Raw genomic sequence first — 25,307 nt, 5'->3', positions numbered from 1 at the left:
CAACTGTCACCTCTTGCCATGAGTAGGACATGGATTTGTGGATATAATGCCGGATAGGGGAAGGATGCATCCCGATGAGCAGGAGTGACTAATGGATCTTTACAGGCAATAGAGTAGATGAAATGAACACATGAGTGAAAATGTGATACTTGACTGCTGAGACTTGATGGAGTACATGCAGATGAATGTTTGGATAATGCGAAAGTCAAGAAGAAGTATAAGCTCAGGATTGGGGATTAAGCTCAGGTTGACGAGATGAAAGCTCAATTTGATGGGATGATCCTTATTCACAATTCAAGTTAAAGACTGATCATCATATGCTGAGGGAGAATGGATAACCAGCCTGCTAAGGATAGTTTAGTTGGAGAAATAGGTAGGGCTATTGTGAAGGATACTAAAATGAATCATGACATCTATGGAGGTGGTCAGGAGAACCTTGTCCCTTTTCCTTTTGTTGGGATGGGGATAGCAGGGTCATCAGATCGATTTTATTGATAGAATGAAGGAGACAATCGATAATAGATAGGGTGATGGATGTCATGGGAGAAGGTTTATGTAGTGGCATGGATTAAAGAATGAAGGATGCAGGGAGTTGCAGGAGAGAAGGTGGAATGTAGAGAAGTATGGAAGGTCATGTAATGACTCATTTCACGTTAGAGCATATTGAGACAACAAATCAAACTACTTGAGTCGTGTCAATTAATTTTCCACACTTTGATTGATTGTCTCCACATACATCCATTTACCACCTTTAATTTAGATCACAAGGTGAATTTCCTACACAGAATGGTCATGTAAATTGGCTTCTACAATCTGCATCATTGGCAAGGGGTAGGGAAGCGTAAAAGATGTCAGAATATTTGATTTAAAGAATATGGATATCGGGTGGGTGGGTAGGGAAGATAGAGTCTGACCTGATAGACGATGGATCCAGTTTATTTACCTTGATGCCTATAAATAAGTTTTCACCAAGGTACTTGCCCATAGCACCACAAAGTGGTTTTCACTGATGGACGAGTTGATTTTTCTTTTCTTTCTTTCTTTTTTTGTTTTGTTATTTTTGTAGTTTTTTTTTTTTTACTTTTTTACTAGTTTTTTATTTTATTTTTTATTTTTTTTACTTTTAGACAATTGGTGACCTTCTGAGGACTTAGGAATATAATCTCTTCAAGTGCATGATGTCCATAGGATCATCTAAGGGATATCCTTCAGGAGTAGCTAACTGATATTCCCCTAATCTATACTTTGTTGTGATCACATAAGGTCCAAGCCAATTAGGGCCAAACTTGCCTTTCTTTTCTCTTTCTTGAAGGTTTCTCTAATTTTCCGTAAGGACAAGATCACCAAATTCAAATTCTTAGGTTTTGACCTTCTTGTTGTAACTCAAGAATAAGCGATTTTGATATACCCGAAGATAGTTCAAGGCCTTGGGGTGCCTTTCATCCATAAATTCTAGCTCTTGTAGCCTGGCGACTCTATATTTCTCATCAAGGAGAATATTCCACAAGGATACCATTAGGGAGGGGATATCAATCTCAAGGGGGAGGACAACTTTGGAGCCAAAGACAATGGAATATGGAGTGGCACCTACGGGTGCACATGCGGATGGAGGTGTGGTAAGCCCACAGAGTAGGATGAAGTTAGAGGTACCAATCACGACCAACTTCATTGACTATATTCTTAAGGATTTTGATTAAGGTTTTATTAGAAGCCTCAGCTTGACCATTGCTTTGCAGGTAATATGGGGTGGAGAAGTAGTGCTGGATATCAAACTTCTGACAGAGCTCTTTAACATCCCGATTCTTCAAAGGTCTGCCATTATCCATGCTGATAACTTTGGGGATTCTATATCGATAGATTAAATAATTCAAAATAAATTTAGAGATCTGTTTCCTAGTGGTGAAGGTAACCAGGATGGCTTCACCCACTTGGTGAAGTATTCAGTGGCGGTGATGATTAATTTATGACCATTAGAGGATGTAGGGTGGATTTTCCCAATGAGCTCAAGCCCCCACTGTGAGAAGGGCCAAGGTGTGATAAAAGGTTGCAGATCCTGTGATGGACCATGAATCTTATCACTATGCTTATGACAAGGGATATATTCTTCACATAATTATATGTATCTTCTTCCATTGTAGGCCACTAGTATCTCATTTGCAAGAGCTTTTTAGCCAAAGTGAGACCACTTGAGTGTGCTCCATGGATACCCTTGTGCACTTCATGTAGTACCCATTCAACCTCTTGTTTCTCTAGACACCTTAGGAGGGAACCATCGAAATGCCTTTTGAATAGGGTGTCTCCAAGGATGGTGTAATAGGCATAGCAGCGAATGAAGGTTTGTTGTTGGGTTTTGGTGAGGTGGGGAGGGACGATGTTGTCTTTTAAGTAGGTAAAGGTCTCTTGATACCAAGGGGATTCAAGACCAATGAGTACACACACCATTTTAGACTTAGGTAGATCATATGTTGATATGAAAAGTTGCTTGACCAAAAACTCACATTTCTTACTATGTGCCAACATCTGAAGGAGAGAACTAATAGGGGCCATTGCATTTGCAGCTCTATTGTTTGTGCGTTGAATTTGATCAAACTTGTTTGATGTAAACTATTTCTTAAGATTCTCAGCCATACTATGGTAAGGAATAATATTGTCATATTTTTTTTGATACTCATCGTTGACCCATTTAATGACAAGCTGGGAATCACCATAAACATGTAATTTCAATATCTTCCATTGGATAGCCAAGCGTAGTCCAGTGATCAGTGCTTCATATTCTTTAATGTTGTTGGTGCATGCAAAGGCTGTCTTGTATGATTTAGAGATGCAATCTCCTTGAGGTATGACCAACAATATGCCTTCCCCTGATCTGTTATGTATACAAGAACCATCAAAATACAACTGCCATGTAGAAGACATAGTGACAGTCATTATGGACTCATCTAGGAATTCTATAAGGATGGGTTGTTCATCTTGAAGTGGAGCATCTTCTATTTGATCTACTATCACTTGTCCTTTGATTTCTTTTCTATCTGCATACTCAATGTCAAACTCACTTAGTAACATGAACCATTTAGCAATTCTCCCTATGAGAGCAACCTTTGATAAGAAATACTTGAGAGAGTCAATCTTAGCAATCAATTTTGTTTTATTGTTAAGAATGTAGTACTAGATTTTCTGTGTGTTGAAGACAAGTGCTAAGAATTCTCTTTCAATAGGGGTATAATTGATCTCATACCATACTAAATTGCTAAGCATTCTCTTTTAATTAATTTTGGATGTCTACAATTTACATGATGAAAATGCAAGATTTATTATTTTTGTATTTTTTATGATTTTATATGAGAATGAAAATGCCAACTAGTGATAAATGCAAGACATGATGATATCATCATTTCTATATACATATGAATGTGTTTGAGATATGCTAACATGTGATGATGCAGATGCAAACTACATGAAATGCAGATATTTTTGGCATGTCATTATACTCAGCCATGCAATAGTTGGCTACATTGACTCAAGAAAGGATGATAGAGGGAAATCAAGAAAGGGTATGGAAGATAGAAGATATGAAAGTGAAAGAGCTTCTTGTGTGTTATCATCATTGAGATTTATTATGGCAAGTAGGCTGTGACAATCTAGGTATAGATTCGACCCAGAAAGTCATTGTACCCATTTACATTGAGATCAGATAGTCACAAACAAGGAATGCTCCAGTTCATACTAGACTCACAACGTCCTCATATCCTTGGTCAAGACATATCATTACTAAGAGACAATACACAAACAACAAAAAATAGGTGAACATATCTCATCCTCGCCTTTCTAGTCAAAGACATCTAGGAGATAGAATCTCTAATCAGAGACATCCCAGAAAAGCTAAAAGACATGCCACCAAAAGATAAAATCTAAAGAAAGCCAAGACTTGACACTAACACACAATGAAATCCTCAAGTCATTTGTGTTTCTTGCCACATATGTTAACATGCTTGATTTGGTCAGAATGTTGCTATCTTGATAAAGGACAAATTATGTTGACAACTGCATTGTTGCCAAAGTCTGCTGAAACATTTGAATTGCTGAAAGCCCACCATTTCTTGTCTAATCTGAAATTGACTAAATTCATGAAACCAATACTTTATTATTGAGAAAAATGGATCTTTTATTGTGGATTTGTGATGAAAGTGATCATTTATTGTGGATTGTGCATGAAAAGGAGGAGGAATGAAAAACACGATGCTCCTCAAAACATGCGATGCTCAAGGTACCACTTCCATCACTAGATTTAGGATTTTGCCCTAGTTGTAGATTGTACTTGATTTATTATGGAAGAAAAGGATGAAAATGGAGGTTAATTATGAATGGATAACAAACCTTATTTGGATCAATAACAAGCCATGATGGGAATGGGAAAAATTATTATGGATGGATAGGTTGTGAGTGTGTGCAAAGTGAAAGGATGAGATTGAATCATGAAGGGGGATGGAACAATGTCTCTACACATGGCACTGGTAACCCAGTTTTCACCATGGTACTTTCCCAGGGCACCACCAAAGTGGTTTTCACCATTGGATGAATTTATTTCTCTTTACTCTTTTTTCAATTTTTTGATTTTTCTTTTTTGTATTTTTTATATTTTTTGATTTTTTTGTATTTTTGATATTTTGAATTTTTTTGTATTTTAGATATTGAGATATTATGAAGAGCTATGTGTAAAACCATAGAAGGTGCATTTTTTTGATAGGATCTTCCAAAGGTTCACCATTTGGTTTTGAGAGATGATATGCACCTAATCCATAGACTATTGTGATGACGTAAGGACCAAGCCAATTGGGTTCGAACTTGTCCTTATTTTCTCTATCTTGCTGATTTTTAGGATTATGTCTGAGAACTAATTCACCCACCTCAAATGTATGAGGTTTTACCTTATGATTGTAGCTCTGACTCATTCTTTGTTGATATGCTTTGGGATGATTACATTTAGTATGTCTACTCTCAATTAACAATTCTAGATCTTAGAAGCGAGAGACCCTATAATCTTCATCAATGATTAGATTGCGCAAAGGAATTCCAAGGGATGGTAACTCAATCTCAATAGGCAAGACATCTTTGGCACCATAGACCAGCGAATAAGGTGTAGCTCCAATAGGTGTGAAAAAACTTGTGCGGTAGGCCCAAAGTGTGGGGCTAAGTTTGATATGCCAGTTACGGCCAGTGTCATCGACTGTATTTTAAAGGATTTTGAGAATAGTTTTATTAGACACCTCACCTTGACCACTACCTTGGGGTTAATATGGATTAGAAAAGTGATGATGGTTATGGAAATGATCACAAAGATCATAGACATCTTGGTTCTTGAAAGGATGCCCATTATTTGTGACAATGGAAAGGGGAACACCGTAGGGGCAAATGATATTTTTAAGGATTAAAGTTGCAATCTTCTTTTTGGTGACTTGAGTGAAAGGATTGACTTTAATCCATTTTTTAAAATATTTTGTAGCTGTGATAATGAATTTATGGTCATTGGAAGAGGGGGAGTGAATCTTACCTATGAGGTCGAGTCCCCACTGACAAAAGGGCCATGGAGTGGTAATTGGTTGAAGTTCATGCACTAGTGCGTGAATAAGGTCTCCATGAATCTGACATTTCTTACACTTTCTGACAAACTCATATGTCTTTTTGCATAGTAGACTAGTAGTATCTAGTCCTCAACAATTTCTTGGCTAAGGTTGGACTACTAGAGTGAGCACCACATATACCACATCAACCTCATGTAATGCAATTTGAGCTTTGTCACTCTCTAAGCATCTAAGAAGAGAACCATCTAGACCCTCATGATAAAGGGTATTGACTAAGATGACATATCGGGAGGATTGACGAATGAAGGTACAAAGTGGATTGTTGGAAAGGTAAGGTGGAAGGATATTATCGTGGAGGTAAGTGAAAATGGCACTACCAAGCGGAATCAAGACCATTAACACATATCATCTTGGTAGGAGTAATTTCATATGAGGGAACCAAAATATTATCCACCAAGAACTCATAGTGGATCTCATTTTGAGGCATATCGATCAATGAAGCAATGGTAGCCATAGAATCTGTAGCTCGATTATTATCTCTTAGAATTTGTTCAAAGATTATCTGTATGAAATATTGCTTCAATTTGTCCACCATTTTATTGTAAGGAATTAACTTTTCATCTTTAGTCTGATAATCACCATTTTCTTGATGAATTGCAAGTTGAGAGTTCCCCAAAACATGAAGTTCCTGGATCTTCCACTGAACTGCAATTCATAGACTTGTTGTTAATGCTTCGTATTCTACTATGTTATTGGTGCAAGGTAATGATAATCAATATGACTTAGGAATGGATTCCCCTTGAGGTGTGATGAAGATGATGCCAACTCCTAGACCATGTTGAATGTATCAACCATCAAAGTATAATTGTCAAGGCTTTGTCTTTGTCATTATAAGAATGGATTCATTTTGGAATTCAGAGACAATATGAGTATCATCAATCATAGGTGCATTTGCCAGTTGAACTGCAATATCTTATCCTTTAATTGCTTTTCTATCCAAATATTAAATTTTGAACTCTCTTAGTATAATAACCCATTTAGCTAATCTTCCAATGAGTGTTGCCTTATTAAGAAGATATTTTAGTGGATCTATCCTTGCAATGAGCTTTGTTTTATGAGTTAGCATGTAATGTCATAATTTATACAAAGCAAAAGACACAACAAGACATGCATGTTCAATTAGTGTGTAGTTAAGCTCATAACCAACTATTGTACAACTGATATAGTATAATTCTCTTTCCTTCCCTTCATTGTCGTATTGCCCCAAGAGTGCCCCCAGTGATTTTTTGTGTAGCTGATATGTATAATAGTAGGGGTTTTCCTAGAATAAGTGGCATCAATACTGGTAGATTCGAAAGATATTCCTTAAGAATTTGAAAAGCCTACTGACACTTATCATCCCATCTAAATTTGATATTATTGTGAAGGAGATGCAAAAAAGGATGACATTTATCTGCAAGTTGTGCAATGAATCTGCATATAGATTGAAGTCTTCCCTGTAGAGACTGAAGTTGACTAATATTCTTTGGTAGTGGCATCTCTAATATAGCTCTGACTCTGGCTGGATCTGCTTCAATTCCCCGTTGCAAGACAATGTATCCAAGGAGCTTGCCGGAGGTCACCCTAAAGACACATTTCTTACGATTTAGCCTGAACTTAAATTTTTAAATGTTCAAAAACCACTGATAGAATATCTAGATGTGTTTCTCTCATTATTGAATTTCCTAGGAGATCATCAACATAATCTTCCATAGTGACATGCATGAGATCATGAAAGATTGTCCTCGTTGCTCTTTGATATGTAGCACCTGCATTATTTAATCTGAAGGGCATAACATTCCAATAGAAAGTACCCCAAGGACAAGTAAATGTTGTTTTATGTTGGTATTTAGGTTTTATTTTGGTTTGGCTATACCCAAAGAAACCTTCCATCAATGATAACATTGAATGATCAGTGGTAAGATCCACTGTCAAATAAATATTTGGCAATGGGAAATTGTCTTTAGGCCAAGCTTTATTGATGTCTCTAAAATCTGTACATATTTTGATACTCCGATCTAGATTACCAACACGTACCAAGTTAGAGATCCATTCGGGGTAGTCAATTGGTCTAATGAATCCCACATCCAATAATTTTTCTAGTTTTACCTCAACTAATAATGCCACCTGCAAATGCATTTTTTTCAATTTTTTCTTTACAGACTTAGCTCCTGGAGTAACTATCAAGTGATGCATTACTAGATCAAGGTCCAATCCAGGCATATCCATATATGACCATGCAAAATTGATTTGTTGTTCTAGGAAGAAACTTATGAACTTTGGTCTTTCTTTTTTTGTTAGAGATTATCCTAAGAATATGTTGTGTGGAGTTTCTTCTGTACCAATGTTTGTCTTGATAGTTTCTTCCACTAGCATTGATGATTTTTCTTCATATGATGTCATAGGGAGAGTGTCAAACCTTCCATCCTCGGGCTCCTCAGAGAGGTTTTCACCCTTGGATATGTCCTTTCTTTTTACTTTTTGAGGGTCAGACAATACCACAATGTGGTTTTCTCCATAAGACCCATGACTTGTTTTTATTTTTATACTTTTGTGACTAGAAGGTTTTGTTTTCCCTCCAAGACATGTAATGCTATCGAGTTCTATGATGTATCATTCTTTCTGGTCCCTGATAGGTAGTTTATTTCTTATGCCTATATAATCAATAAAGGCCTCGTCATTTGGAAAAAAGTGTCTAGTTGCGGAGGCTCTTGTTGGTTCCAATCAATGAGTTATGGATGAGTGATTGGAAGACCATCAATATTTTCAAAGTTAATGAGGGAGAGGTTAAAGACACAAGAGTCTTTGTGTATTTCAATGCAATTTTTGGGGTCATCACTAGAATTCTCCTCATCCACCTCAATCGTAAATGAATCTAAATCAACATCACTAGAGGAGCACTCAGCAATGGGAGTCTTCACTTTTCATGGTTTTGACCTAGAGCCTTGAGATGTTGAGGGTTCAGGATCCCAAATTTTTTTTACCAATGGTTGTCCACTGTCATTCTTTTCTTGTGATGTAGACTCTAATAAAGTTAATTGACCAACTCTGAATTTTCTATAAAACTCTTCTTATGTGGGTTCACCTAGTTCTCTAAATGTTTTTGTGAGCTTGTAAGCACTAGATGACTTATCTAAAGCCCATTCCCATTCATTAGAGTTAGTGGAATAGAATTTCTTTTATTGTTGGTCATTAGAGTTTGATTTGCAATGCTTCTTTAGAATTGTGAGTGCCTAATCTAAAGGGTATCAAACCAAGTCATTTGGAGCACTTCTTTTTGAATGTTAACTCTAGCTGCAATGGTTCAATTCTTTCTTTCTTTTTTAATCCAAGATGGCTCCTTCCATCATATCCAAATTTTTGCAAGAACTTGAATCCTTTGCCATACTTTTCACATGGTATCTTGACTTGATCTTGTGTAGGTTCCTCTTTAGTTTCTTTATAGAGAATTTTGTGGAGATCTTCTTCCATCTCACCCCATCTGTAGAATATAGGGGGATCCTATTTAATAGTAATAGTGGATACATTTTTAGAGGGATGTGGTCATCCATAATATTTAGGAGAATCCATTATTTGTCTTAAATACATGGTTTGATTCAAAGTATATTCTTCCATACCTTTGTCCTTGCATTTTCCTTTAAGCTCACCTTGTTTTGATGTTGAAGGTTTTAATGATTTTGGATCCACATATGTTGATGATGGAGTTGCTTCTCTATTTATTGGAAATATCATCTCTGAACTTGGTCACAAGTTAGTGTAATATATGGAGGGATTTGAATCACCTTTGACTATCACTTCAACTCTATTATGAGGAAATTTTATGCATTAATGATATGTTGATGGTACTTCTCTCATTTCATGAATCCAAGGACATCCCAAAAGTATGTTGTATGTGAGATCTAAATCAAGGACTTTACAAACCACATCCTTGGTTACTGGCCCAACGCATAAAGGTGGGGTGACTATTCCTTTAGATGAGCGTTCTTCATCATCATATTCTTTGATGGTCATTTTATTTCTTGAATCCACAACATGTTCAGAGTATCCCAATTGTTCAATATTATTCTATGTACAAATGTTCATACCTTCTCCTCCATCTATCAAGACTCGTTTGATGCGATTCCTATGGAGAAAAGATTCAATATGGAGAGGTGTATTGTGTGGTTGGCATATGGATACATCATTGGATTATGTGAATGTAAGGAAATGTGGAGTGCAAAGGTATCCCACCATGTCTTGAAACTAGTCCATGTTCAGATCAGTGGGTACAAAGGTCTCTCTCAATGCTTTGTCAAGAATAGCCTTATGTGAAGGCGATATACAAAAAATATAAAGAATGGAAATTAGAGTGGGTGTCTTCCCTAACTGATCTACAAGGTCATACTCATTTTTGGTATATGATGAGGATGTAGTCTTGGATGGAACACCTTGAAAGGTGACTTTACCTCGATGGTTTCTGTCATTACATTTGGAGGTTTTCTCTTTAGAGGATGAAGAGGATGGTCAAATGCCTTTCAAAACAAATTTACTCCTTTGGGTAGAACCTTTGGGAGTTTTGTCCTATATGATGATGGTAGAAATATGATTTTCCACTAAAATATGATTAACAGTTGAATCATAATCATAGGACATTTTAGTATAATTGGCTTGATTATCTATTTTGGCTTTTCCTTTATCATGTTTAGGAAATGGCTCCTTAAACATCGCATGTTCCTCATTGGAGGTGTGACCATCAACTTTTATGTCACCCTTATCAATAAGATCTTGTATGACATCCTTTAATCTGTGACAATTGCTAGTTTTGTGTCCTTTTCTCTTATTATACTCACAATAATCATCACCATTCAACCATGTAGGTTTCACTTTTGGTTCATAAGGTGGATTATCTAGTAGTGTTATGAGCTTGTTTGCAACCAATTTCTTGAATGTTGTCTCAATTGGCTTTCCCAATGGGGTGTATTTTCTTCAAGGCTTTGAGGGCCTTTGAGTATTCACTTGATTGGTCATATTCGATGAGCTTGCATCAGGGAAAGTCATTTTTGGTTTTACAACATTTGCATCTACTACCCCATCATTTATTGTGTTCTTATTTTTGTTCCAAAAGTGGGGCTTGTCTTTCCCATTTGATTCCTCTTTTTTCTATTTGAATAGCTTTATGACACCTTGTTCAATAAGGACTTTTTCTATTGCCAATCCTTTCTCAATGAACTCCTAAAAGGTAGACAAGAAAGCCTTTCTTAGTTCATATCCAATGTCCTTGTTAACCTTTTGAGTGAAAATTTCTACCATTTATTTTTGTGGGATATCACAAGAGCATCTACTACAAAGATCTCTCCATCGTTGTAAGAATGAAGCAAAATATTCTCCATTTTTCTGGTTAGTATTGCATAACTGTGCCACAAAAAAACATTAACACCTAAAATACTAGATATAGATGTTATATCAAATAAAAAATAAGTTCTCAAAATATTACAGAGACATCTGGTATTGCAGAGTGATGCGGACCCAATAAGGAATATGCCAGACCCAAATATATATCGAATCTTGTGGGGCTCAAACTGGAATATGCCAGACTCATGTTGCTGGATCACAAAAGACATCAATGACAACATTATAAAATAGAAAACCTTATATCTAGCCAAACTATATCATAACATTGGAAAGCACATTATACTCAATAATGTACTATGTGCACGTGATCAAGCATCATGTCTACAAGTAAAATGACAACTTCACGCCATCGTCCTCCTAGTCCTAGTAGTCTAAATAAGGTCTCCAAATAACACTATCAATGTCATCAATTAACCTCTTTCAATACTTCATCTTCTCTAACCAAGGATGGGAAGGGATCATGCCATACATAAATACATATGGCTAGCCTAGTCAACCAAATCTCAACCACATTGACCATAAAATTGCAATGTGCTCATATGCCCGTATGTGTAGTAGGGTCACTCCTACTAATAGACAACATCTTACCATGTATACGAAGTCAAGTAAATTATGGTATAAATGTTCAAATAGACATGGAACCCATGCGAATCGAATTCTCTCATCAATCATCATCTCTATAGCTCAAGCTGAACCATTATTAATATTAATAAACTATTAATACCTACAAAAGATAAACTATGAAAACTCCATCGTACGAACCTAATAAATAGATAAATTTATACATGAAGTAATTAAAAGGAAATATACATTATTTATATTTTCCCTAATACTCCAAAAGTATTTCTTATATCCCTTAGTTAAATTCAAACATCCAAATCTAAAGAGTAGTCTTATAATATATTGTCATAAAATTTCATGGTTATCATCCCAACATTGAAAATAAATGAAGGATCTTGGTTATTATTAGTCATACTTTCATGTCATAAATCAATGGTTATTATTAGTCATACTTTCATGTCATAAATCGATGAAGGATCTTTGTCAACATCTGTAACTCTATCTTACAAATATTTTATGCATAATAGATGTCGTAACATAGCTAAATTGAATGAGTCAGAAGAGGAGATTGAAGATGATATGGAGATAGACAGTGAGAAGGTTCAAATTATTTCAAGCCAAAAGAAGAAGGGGAAGATGTTGAGAGGTGAGGATTTGGGAGCTAAGAAATATTTGCCCCTTCCTACCAGCTCCAATGATCACAGTAATGGCTTGGCTGGGGAGAACACCCCCATGAAGGAAATTAAGACTGCAAAATGAAAGGAGGTGGGTCTGGAGGTGATCTTGGATCCTATGGGAGAAAAGGCCCAGGATGGCTCCCATCTGGATATCGACCTCTGTTTCAAAAACTGACATGAATGCTTCAATAAGGTCTTCCTATGGGTTCAGAAGGAAATAAAAAGAATAAAAGCTAAACAGGTCCAAGAGGCAAGCAAAATTGAAGCTTTGGAAGCTATCGGCACTAGTAAATTTAGTTCCCTCCCTGACTGCTTAAGTGAGATTACCAAAGCTATTAGAAATGCAGAGAAAATCATAAATTCCCAACGCGATAGCTTTCAAACCCTAGAAGATAGAGCAGTGGCAAGTGAAAAGTGGATGGAAGGGGTTTAGAAGACTCTCAGAAAGATTGGGGAGCAGAGTCACAAGATTTTAAAGGCCGCCTCAGAAAGTATCAAGGTCCTTATCAACAAGCTCAAAATTGTCCAAGGGGAAAAGGCCTTCGAGGACACTACTGAGGAGAAGGATGGAAGCCCTAAAGATAAGGAGGAGGGTCCTAGAAAAAGAACACGCGCAAGCACTTGAAAGAAGAAAAACCAAAGCAGGGACATTGATGATATCAAGCAGACTACTGAGACCATAGAGCAACTGGAGCTAGAAGTTGTCGAGTTGCTAAAGAACTTATCCTAGGCTTGGCTTTTCTTCTCTTCTTTTACTACTGTCTGGTGTTTACTTTATGTGTCTTGTGTCTTTCTATTGTTGTCTTTTTGTATTTCAGCCAACTGTCTTTTTTATGTCTCAGCCAGCTGTCTTTTTTATGTCTATTTTTTTTTTTCTTTGGTATTCTCTATTGTCTATCTTTTGATCTAATGTTGTAAAGAGTTTCAGGGGCCCTTCAAAACCTGTTTTCCCCTAATAAAAAATAGAGCTAAATTGAGACTAACTTTTAGATCTCATAATTGTTAATTAAGAAGACTAATTGAACTCATTTATTAAATTGATGATCTTAAACAACTCCACATTACCATAACTATATTTAACTAATTATAAATTATTTCGCTAATTTTTAGGTAAAAATTTACCTTTATACATGATAAATTATATGTATGCAAGCTTGAAATGTCTTTCATGACAAACTCAATTATCATTGTAAAGCTACCAAAACTATTTTTATCCAAACTACTTGGTCCAACACGTTGAGATTGTTACTATCAACTATAGATTTCTTATAGAGAGAAAAATAATATGTATTTCTTCAAAATCCAGGTATGATCTCACTACAAAGACTAAAAATAGGTTATGAAGTGGATTTTTAAACATATATTGAACTAGCCAGATATAAAAATTGAAAAACTAACTAACTTTATATTCATTTTCTTTTTTTTTGTGTAATGGTCATCATAATATAGGTGCCTTTGATATTTTTGTCTACCACATTTCCACTACCCCTTGCCTCTACTATAATTATCATATGGATTTTTTATAAATCTCAAAATGACACTTAATACAAAATTAATCTATGGTCTTGTAGTTGTAAGATATTTTAGAACGACTATCAACCCTTTTAAAATAGTCTCATCAACATGAAATCTCTCACCTCTATGTATAATTATAATAATTTAATATGTACCTATTCTTAAACATTATTAGTTCCTTCCAATGCAAGATACTTATGCATTCATTTGATTCTATTTTTTCAATAATTTAACCAATCATTGTATAGAATTAAAAAATTTGAACAAAACTTCTATAGTTATATTTAGTTCTTTATTTTAAATAATTTAAAAAATATAATTTATTTGTGTTTCTATTGGTTGAACTTTAAAGAACAAAAATAAAAGTTTCTCTTTTTTTATATTACATATTTGAATTCATTAACCAAATGTCAAATCGTGACAATAAAAAGTTTAGTATGGTGTGTAACAATCTTGGCTGCTTGGAAATTATTTCATTGAAGGCTTTATTTTATTTTGCAATTTGTTGATTACAAAGAGTTACCAATTGACAATGACCATCAATTGGTAAGATGTTTTGATTACCAAAAGAAGTCTTTTGTATTATATAAAATTATATAAAATAAATGTTTGTTATAATTTAAACTAACAAAAATTACATTTTAACAATTTGAAACGGGCAAGATACCAGGCAAGCAAGAGGAATCAGGCGAGCAAGGGTTTCAACGGAGGAAGATTAAGGGGAAGGAGACGAGGATGGAGATGCAAATATTTTGGATGGTTTTTCTTAGTGCTTTTCTCTACATCTAGTTTGTTCTCTTTGTGTCAGCTTGAATGGGTTTGTTTTTAGTTCTATGAGAGCTTGGGCCAGGTGCGGTGGGGAGTGCTGGAAAGAAACAGGGGAGCAAAAAACAGAACAAAAAAAAATAGGGCAGATAAAAGAAAATAGATTTTAAATCAACAATCCATTCTTTTCATTCTATCACAAAACTGATTACAAAATGCCTCATATTATTGAGGTCTGCTCATTTTGTACCCTCAGAAAAATTCAAATATCATGACTCCCCTGTTCTTCTGCTGCTATACAAAATGTTCTTTTGCTGCTATACAAAACCCCTATTCTTCTCTTTCATTGACTGGTTCTGCAGCTCTTTTTCTGGGCACACACTTTTTACATATATATTTCAAAACTACATATATTGTCTTTCTAATCATATGTCACACAATAAACAAAAAAACGATATTAAAATTGAAGTTTCTAGATCACCGTGGAAAGATCTAAGAGGAAGATTTTGCCATCAAAAACAAGTTGGCATTTGTCCTTTGTTTGATCAGAAGATTGCAGATGACAAGACAGAATACCACGAGGGGAAGAAAGGAAATACAACAGCATTAGTTTGGTAGTTGGTGATTAACTCCAACACTCCTTAATCACAACTGCCATCTACAATACCCAAGTTGTTTCGTTGATGCACAAAACTTTCTTTTCCCAATGATTTGGTGAAGATATCAGCAAGTTGGTCTTCTAACTTACAATGTTCCAAAATTATTTCTCCATTGTTGATTAGCTCCCTGATGAAGTGATACCTTGTGTCTATATGCTTGCTCCTTTTGTGAAATATTGGATTTTTTGACAATGCTATAGCTGAGTTGTTGTCACAATATATCTTTGTTGTACTTTCTTGTTCATACCTCAATTCTTTCAACATTCTTCTCATCCAAACGGCTTGACATGTTGCCCCTGTAGCTGCTACATACTCTGCTTTAGCTGATGAAAGAGTTACAATTGGTTGTTTCTTTGAAGCCCATGATACTACGCCTGATCCAAAATGAAAAGCATAACCAGAAGTGCTCTTCCTATCATCTATGCTACTAGCACAATCACTATCCGTGTATCCTATCAGCTTGAAATCATTTGACCTTGAGTAAAATATTCCATAATTCTTTGTTCCACTAACATATTTCAAAATTCTTTTTCCAGCATTCCAATGTGTAACTTTTGGAGACTCCATGAACCTTGAAATGAGACTAACTCCAAACATTATATCCGGCCTTGTGGTTGTTAGATACATGAGACTACCAACAAGTTTTTAATACAAAGTTGGATTTACATTAGCTCCTTTGTCATCTTTACTCAACTTTAAACCTATCACTATTGGTGTTGGTGCTGATTTGCAATTCATCATATTAAACCTCTTCAAAATATCATTTGCATACTTAGATTGTGAAATGAAAATACCTTTATCATTTTGACTTACTTCAATGCCAAGAAAATATCTCATTAAACCCAAATCAGTCATCTCAAATTCTTTCTTCATAGCTGATTTGAACATGTTAGTTGAAAGATCACCAGTGAATATCAAGTCATCAACATATAAACAAACAATTATGATCTCACCTTGCTTATTCATCTTGGTATACAATGTAGGCTCACTGCTGCACCTATTGAATCCATTTTTTAAAAGATAACTATCAATTCTGCTATACCATGTTCTTGGAGCTTGTTTGAGTCCATAAAGTGCCTTCTTGAGCTTGTAAACCTTGTTTTCATGACCCAAAATCTCATATCCGGGTGGCTGCTCCACATAGACTTCTTCTTCTAAAATACCATTTAAGAAAGTTGATTTCACATCCATTTGATATATTGCCCACTTGTTTTGAGCTTCTATAGCTAGTATTGTTCTCATGGTGTCTAAGCGAGCAACCGGTGCAAATGTCTCATTGTAGTCTACCGCAGGTTGTTGTGAATAACCTTTTGCCACCAACCTTGCCTGGTGTTTTTGCACATCTCCATTTGCATTCAATTTTGTTTTGTAAACCCACTTCACTCCTATCACCTCTTTTCCTTGTGGAAGACTAACTAACTCCCATGTTTCGTTCTTTTCAATTGCATCAATTTCTTCATCCATTGCTTGCACCCATTTTTCTTCCTTAATAGCTTCTTCAAACTGAATTGGATCATCTACATGCGAGTATAAAGCAAAAAGAGAAGTCTGACTTGCATTATTTTCACCTTCATTTTGTTCATAAATCTCCCTTAAACTTTTGATTTTTTGTTTCCTCAAGCTTGCTAATGTAGGATTGGACATGTCACTTGCATTTGTTGAATGTGGGTTTGATGGTCCAGCACCAAGACTGCCAATTGAAGATGGTGTTACTTGCACATTTGATGGAGTATTTGCTTGAGTGTGTGGGGTTGTCCTTACACTTGATGGTGTCATTTTTTGTCCACTTTGTTGACCTTGAACAACTATAGGAGGAGTCACATTTGAAGGAGTACTTTTTGATATAAAATCTTAATTTTCTTCTTCTGGTATGTTGGCTGCAATATTGATTGTTTTGTCCAAAGTTCCATCCCATGCTTCATCTTCTATGAACTACACATCTCTACTGATTATAACCATTTTGTTGATTGGATTGTATAACTTGTATGCCTTTTCCTCATCACTATATCCCACAAATATACATTTTTCTCCTTTGTTGTCCAACTTTCTTCTCAACTCATCTGGCACATGTGCATATGCCACACATCCAAATACCCTCATATGAGAAACATTATGTTTTCTTCCACTCCATGGTTCTTCCGGAATCATATTGATAACACTTTTAGTAGGAGATCTATTAATTATATATGCTGCACATGCTACTACTTCAGCCCAATACTCATTTGACAAATGCTTTGCCTTCAACATGCTTCTTGCCATTTCCATTATTGTTCTATTTTTTCTTTCAGCGACACCATTTTGTTGTGGGGTATACCTTGCAGTAAATTGTTTATGGATTCCATGGTCTTTGCAAAATCTTATGAAGTCATTTGAGATATATTCACCTCCTCTATCTATTCTCAATGCTTTGATGTAGTGCCCACTTAGTTTCTCAAAAAGAACCTTGAATTGACAGAAATAATGAAACACCTCATGCTTATGTTTTAGAAAGTAGACCCAAATTTTTCTTGTGAAGTCATCAATGAATGTCAAGAAGTAGTAGCTCCCACCAATGGAAGGTGTTTGCATTGGTCCACACAAATCTGAATGAATAATCTCTAATGGTTTGTTTCCACGAATTGAGTTTTCGGCTGGAAATGATTCTCTATGTTGTTTACCCAAAATACATCCTTCACATATTCTATCCAGTTTTGCTATTAGTGGCAACCCCATCACCATTTTCTTCTTATGTAATAAGTTTAAGTTTCCAAAGTTTAGATGCCTAGATCTTAGGTGCCATAACCAATTTTCATCTTTAATTTCAGCTCGATAAACTACTTGGGGGACTGCTGCAACTTTTCTTTCATGCATTCGTGGATTCATTGTGTTATGTTCTTGAGAAAACTCTACTTTCAAATCTGGTTTTATCCTTAGGGGAAACATTCTATTGCTTGTCATTTGGACTTTTGCTATGAGCTGATTGCTTGGAAATTTGTCTAAAATTGTGCATTCTTTGTTCTTGAAATAGACTCTATACCCTTTTTGAATGAGCTGCCCTATACTCATTAAGTTATGTTTCAATCCAGGAACAAAATAGACATCTGATATATACTTTTTCTCCCCCATTTTGGTTAGAATGTTGACACTACCTTTACCCATAACTGAAACTTTGTTGTCATTCCCCAATGTTACATCTGATTTTACACTCTTATCCAAACTAGAAAACATTTCCAAATTTCTAGTCATATGATTGCTACAACCCAAGTCTAAAAACCATATATCTTTCTCACTTTCTTGTGCAACATTACAAGCTATGAACATGGTGTCCTGAGTTTGATTTTCCTTGGTAAAATTTGCACTTTGTTGTCTAGAATCATATTGCTTCTTTCTACATTCATTTATGTAATGCCCAAATTTCTTGCAATAATGACATTGGACTGAGGATTTGTCATACCTTTAGCTTTGGGGTTGATTTTGAGTTGATGTTTGATAGTTGCCTCTTCCACTTGAGCTTGATGGGCTGCTACCTCTTCCACTTGAATTTGATGGGCTGCCTCTTCCACCTCTATATGAATTTCTTCCTCTACCTCTGAAATTTGTTCTTCCCCTGCCTCTACCATGGCTGATTGAAACTTGTGTCTTGAATGCATGCTCCAAATTTGAATTTGTTGACCTGCTTAGTCTATGCTCATGAGAAATGAGTGAAGCATGAAGCTCATCCACTGAAAATTGTGAGATATTCTTTGTCTCTTCTATGGCCACCACAATAGATTCAAATCTTGTAGGCAAACTTCTCAAAATATTTTCAACCACTCTTCTTTCTTCAAGGTTTTCGCCATGAGTTTTGATTTGGTTTACCAATCCAATGATTTGAGTGAAAAATGATTCTATTGTATCTGATTCTTTCATGTAGATGGTCTCAAAATCCCTTCTTAACATTTGCAACTTAGTTATTTTTACCTTTTCCATTCCTTGATAGGCTATTTGAAGAATGTCCCATGCTTGCTTGGACTTTGTTGCTACTTGAATCCTTGGAAAAATGCTTTCATTCACTCCTTGAAAGATGAGGAAGAGGGCTTTTGAGTCTTTCTTTTTATTTTCCTTCAATAAGTATTTCTCTGCTTGAGTTAATGCATTATATGTTGTTGCATCTACTGGTTCTTGGTAGCCATTTTCAACAAACTCCCATAAATCTTGTGCACAAAATAATGCCTTCATTGTGATTGCCCAGTAATCATAATTTTTCCCATTAAACTGTGGGATCTGTGGATTTGTCAAACTTGTGCTTGGAGCTGCCTTTACAGACTGTGAAAAAACCTTTCTATCTCTTTGAAAAAATTTCTCAGTCACTTCACCCAATAACTTTTAACCTTCAGCTCTGAAAGGGGAGCAAAAAATAGAACCAAAAAAAATAGGGCAGATAAAAGAAAACAGATTTTAAATCAACAATCCATTCTTTTCATTCTGTCACAGAACGAATTACAAAATGCCTCATATTATTGAGGTCTGCTCATTTTGTAGACTCAGAAAAATTCAAATATCATGACTCCCCTGTTCTTCTGTTGCTATACAAAATGTTCTTTTGTTGCTATACAAAACCCCTGTTCTTCTCTTTCATTGACTAGTTTTGCAGCTCTTTTTCTGCGCACACACTTTTTACATATATATTTCAAAACTATATATATTGTCTTTCTAATCATATGTCAGACAATAAACGAAAAAAACATATTAAAATTGAAGTTTCTAGATCACCGTGGAAAGATCTAAGAGGAAGATTTTGCCATCAAAAACAAGTTGGCATTTGTCCTTTGTTTGATCAGAAGACTGTAGATGACAAGACAGAATACCACGAGAGGAAGAAAGGAAATACTACAGCATTATTTTTTGGTAGTTGGTGATTAACTCCAACAGGGAGGGAGGTTTCGCTGAGCTGGAAGAGTTTGTGAGGGGACCATCTCTTTGGTGTATTTATACTGAGATAGAACATTTATGCATTCAGCCAATTCTATTCTTTTAATAATTTAACCATCCATTACATAATATTCTATTGTTTATGGATTCCATGGTCTTTGCAAAATCTTATGAAGTCATTTGAGATATATTCACCTCCTCTATCTGTTCTCAATGCTTTGATGTAGTGCCCACTTTGTTTCTCAACAAGAACCTTGAATTGACAGAAATAATGAAACACCTCATGCTTATGTTTTAGAAAGTAGACCCAAATTTTTCTTGTGAAGTCATCAATGAATGTCAAGAAGTAGTAGCTCCCACCAATGGAAGGTGTTTGCATTGGTCCACACAAATCTGAATGAATAATCTCTAATTGTTTGTTTCCACGAATTGAGTTTCCGGCTGGAAATGATTCTCTATGTTGTTTACCCAAAATACATCCTTCACATATTCTATCCGGTTTTGCTATTAGTGGAAACCCCATCACCATTTTCTTCTTATGTAATAAGTTTAAGTTTCCAAAGTTTAGATGCCCAGATCTTAGGTGCCATAACCAATTTTCATCTTTAATTTCAGCTTGATAAACTACTTGGGGGACTGCTGCAACTTTTCTTTCATGCATTCGTGGATTCATTGTGTTATGTTCTTGAGAAAACTCTACTTTCAAATCTGGTTTTATCCTTAGGGGAAACATTCTATTGCTTGTCATTTGGACTTTTGCTATGAGCTGATTGCTTGGAAATTTGTGTAAAATTGTGCATTCTTTGTTCTTGAAATAGACTCTATACCCTTTTTGAATGAGCTGCCCTATACTCATTAAGTTATGTTTCAATCCAGGAACAAAATAGACATTTGATATATACTTTTTCTCCCCCATTTTGGTTAGAATGTTGACACTACCTTTACCCATAACTGAAACTTTGTTGTCATTCCCCAATGTTACATCTGATTTTACACTCTTATCCAAACTAGAAAACATTTCCAAATTTCCAGTCATATGATTGCTACAACCCAAGTCTAAAAACCATATATCTTTCTCACTTTCTTGTGCAACATTACAAGCTATGAACATGCTTTCCTGAGTTTGATTTTCCTTGGTAAAATTTGCAATTTGTTGTCTAGAATCATATTGCTTCTTTCTACATTCATTTATGTAATGCCCAAATTTCTTGCAATAGTGACATTGGACTGAGGATTTGTCATACCTTTAGCTTTGGGGTTGATTTTGAGTTGATGTTTGATAGTTGCCTCTTCCACTTGAGCTTGATGGGCTGCTACCTCTTCCACTTGAATTTGATGGGCTGCCTCTTCCACTTCTATATGAATTTCTTCCTCTACCTCTGAAATTTGTTCTTCCCCTACCTCTACCATGGCTGATTGAAACATGTGTCTTGAATGCATGCTCCAAATTTGAATTTGTTGACCTGCTTAGTCTATGCTCATGAGAAATGAGTGAAGCATGAAGCTCATCCACTGAAAATTGTGAGATATTCTTTGTCTCTTCTATGGCCACCACAATAGATTCAAATCTTGTAGGCAAACTTCTCAAAATATTTTCAACCACTCTTCTTTCTTCAAGGTTTTCACCATGAGTTTTGATTTGGTTTACCAATCCAATGATTTGAGTGAAGAATGATTCTATTGTATCTGATTCTTTCATGTAGATGGTCTCAAAATCCCTTCTTAACATTTGCAACTTAGCTATTTTTACCTTTTCCATTCCTTGATAGGCTGTTTGAAGAATGTCCCATGCTTTCTTGGACTTTGTTGCTACTTGAATCCTTGGAAAAATGCTTTCATTCACTCCTTGAAAGATGAGGAAGAGGGCTTTTGAGTCTTTCTTTTTATTTTCCTTCAATAAGTCTTTCTCTGCTTGAGTTAATGCATTATATGTTGTTCAATCTACTGGTTCTTGGTAGCCATTTTCAACAAACTCCCATAAATCTTGTGCACAAAATAATGCCTTCATTGTGATTGCCCAGTAATCATAATTTTTCCCATTAAACTGTGGGATCTGTGGATTTGTTAAACTTGTGCTTAGAGCTGCCATTACAGATTGTGAAAAAACCTTTCTATCTCTTTGAAAAACTTTCTCAGTCACTTCACCCAATAAATTTTAACCTTCAGCTCTGAAAGGGGAGCAAAAAACAGAACCAAAAAAAATAGGGTAGATAAAAGAAAACAGATTTTAAATCAACAATCCATTCTTTTCATTCTATCACAGAACTAATTACAAAATGCCTCATATTATTGAGGTCTGCTCATTTTGTAGACTCAGAAAAATTCAAATATCATGACTCCCCTGTTCTTCTGTTGCTATACAAAATGTTCTTTTGTTGCTATACAAAACCCCTGTTCTTCTCTTTCATTGACTAGTTTTGCAGCTCTTTTTCTACGCACACACTTTTTACATATATATTTCAAAACTACATATATTGTCTTTCTAATCATATGTCAGACAATAAACGAAAAACACATATTAAAATTGAAGTTTCTAGATCACCGTGGAAAGATCTAAGAGGAAGATTTTGCCATCAAAAACAAGTTGGCATTTGTCCTTTGTTTGATCAGAAGACTGTAGATGACAAGACAGAATACCACGAGAGGAAGAAAGGAAATACGACAGCATTATTTTTTGGTAGTTGGTGATTAACTCCAACAGGGAGGGAGGTTTCGTTGAGCTGGAAGAGTTTGTGAGGGGACCATCTCTTTGGTGTATTTATACTGAGATAGAACATTTATGCATTCAGCCAATTCTATTCTTTTAATAATTTAACCATCCATTACATAATATTGTATTGTTTATGGATTCCATGGTCTTTGCAAAACCTTATGAAGTCATTTGAGATATATTCACCTCCTCTATCTGTTCTCAATGCTTTGATGTAGTGCCCACTTTGTTTCTCAACAAGAACCTTGAATTGATAGAAATAATGAAACACCTCATGCTTATGTTTTAGAAAGTAGACCCAAATTTTTCTTGTGAAGTCATCAATGAATGTCGAGAAGTAGTAGCTCCCACCAATGGAAGGTGTTTGCATTGGTCCACACAAATCTGAATGAATAATCTCTAATTGTTTGTTTCCACGAATTGAGTTTTCGGCCGGAAATGATTCTCTATGTTGTTTACCCAAAATACATCCTTCACATATTCTATCCGGTTTTGCTATTAGTGGCAACCCCATCACCATTTTCTTCTTATGTAATAAGTTTAAGTTTCCAAAGTTTAGATGCCCAGATCTTAGGTGCCATAACCAATTTTCATCTTTAATTTCAGCTTGATAAACTACTTAGGGGACTGCTGCAACTTTTCTTTCATGCATTCGTGGATTCATTGTGTTATGTTCTTGAGAAAACTCTACTTTCAAATCTGGTTTTATCCTTAGGGGAAACATTCTATTGCTTGTCATTTGGACTTTTGCTATGAGCTGATTGCTTGGAAATTTGTCTAAAATTGTGCATTCTTTGTTCTTGAAATAGACTCTATACCCTTTTTGAATGAGCTGCCCTATACTCATTAAGTTATGTTTCAATCCAGGAACAAAATAGACATTTGATATATACTTTTTCTCCCCCATTTTGGTTAGAATGTTGACACTACCTTTACCCATAACTGAAACTTTGTTGTCATTCCCCAATGTTACATCTGATTTTACACTCTTATCCAAACTAGAAAACATTTCCAAATTTCCAGTCATATGATTGCTACAACCCAAGTCTAAAAACCATATATCTTTCTCACTTTCTTGTGCAACATTACAAGCTATGAACATGCTGTCCTGAGTTTGACTTTCCTTGGTAAAATTTGCACTTTGTTGTCTAGAATCATATTGCTTCTTTCTACATTCATTTATGTAATGCCCAAATTTCTTGCAATAATGACATTGGACTGAGGATTTGTCATACCTTTAGCTTTGGAGTTGATTTTGAGTTGATGTTTGATAGTTGCCTCTTCCACTTGAGCTTGATGGGCTGCTACCTCTTCCACTTGAATTTGATGGGCTGCCTCTTCCACCTCTATATGAATTTCTTCCTCTACCTCTGAAATTTGTTCTTCCCCTGCCTCTACCATGGCTGATTGAAACTTGTGTCTTGAATGCATGCTCCAAATTTGAATTTGTTGACCTGCTTAGTCTATGCTCATGAGAAATGAGTGAAGCATGAAGCTCATCCACTGAAAATTGTGAGATATTCTTTGTCTCTTCTATGGCCACCACAATAGATTCAAATCTTGTAGGCAAACTTCTCAAAATATTTTCAACCACTCTTCTTTCTTCAAGGTTTTCACCATGAGTTTTGATTTGGTTTACCAATCCAATGATTTGAGTGAAAAATGATTCTATTGTATCTGATTCTTTCATGTAGATGGTCTCAAAATCCCTTCTTAACATTTGCAACTTAGTTATTTTTACCTTTCCCATTCCTTGATAGGCTGTTTGAAGAATGTCCCATGCTTGCTTGGACTTTGTTGCTACTTGAATCCTTGGAAAAATGCTTTCATTCACTCCTTGAAAGATGAGGAAGAGGGCTTTTGAGTCTTTCTTTTTATTTTCCTTCAATAAGTCTTTCTCTGCTTGAGTTAATGCATTATATGTTGTTGCATCTACTGGTTCTTGGTAGCCATTTTCAACAAACTCCCATAAATCTTGTGCACAAAATAATGCCTTCATTGTGATTGCCCAGTAATCATAATTTTTCCCATTAAACTGTGGGATCTGTGGATTTGTCAAACTTGTGCTTGGAGCTGCCATTATAGACTGTGAAAAAACCTTTCTATCTCTTTGAAAAACTTTCTCAGTTACTTCACCCAATAACTTTTAACCTTCAGCTCTGAAAGGGGAGCAAAAAACAGAACCAAAAAAAATAGGGCAGATAAAAGAAAACAGATTTTAAATCAACAATCCATTCTTTTCATTCTATCACAGAACTAATTACAAAATGCCTCATATTATTGAGGTCTGCTCATTTTGTAGACTCAGAAAAATTCAAATATCATGACTCCCCTGTTCTTCTGTTGCTATACAAAATGTTCTTTTGTTGCTATACAAAACCCCTGTTCTTCTCTTTCATTGACTAGTTTTGCAGCTCTTTATCTGCGCACACACTTTTTACATATATATTTCAAAACTACATATATTGTCTTTCTAATCATATGTCAGACAATAAACGAAAAAAACATATTAAAATTGAAG

The 25,307-nt window shown here is 35.4% G+C and overlaps 1 protein-coding gene across 1 annotated transcript; it reads right to left on the bottom strand.

Annotated features, from left to right (window-relative positions):
• Positions 1-24,023: 24,023 nt before the first annotated feature.
• LOC131037941 (uncharacterized) lies at positions 24,024-24,866 on the bottom strand. Its single transcript, XM_057970206.1, has one exon. It carries the CDS (start codon positions 24,864-24,866, stop codon positions 24,024-24,026), a length of 843 nt encoding a protein of 280 aa, XP_057826189.1.
• Positions 24,867-25,307: the final 441 nt, after the last annotated feature.

The sequence above is a fragment of the Cryptomeria japonica genome, chromosome 9, assembly GCF_030272615.1.
Source record: "Cryptomeria japonica chromosome 9, Sugi_1.0, whole genome shotgun sequence".
Lineage (NCBI taxonomy): Eukaryota > Viridiplantae > Streptophyta > Pinopsida > Cupressales > Cupressaceae > Cryptomeria > Cryptomeria japonica.
The sequence above is the reverse complement of the archived record's forward strand: the minus strand, read 5'-3'. Positions and strand labels throughout refer to the sequence as shown.

Bases quoted from the DNA above. Each gene is read 5' to 3' on its own strand.
- LOC131037941 (XM_057970206.1), bottom strand. From the start codon at position 24,866: ATGGCAGCTCCAAGCACAAGTTTGACAAATCCACAGATCCCACAGTTT.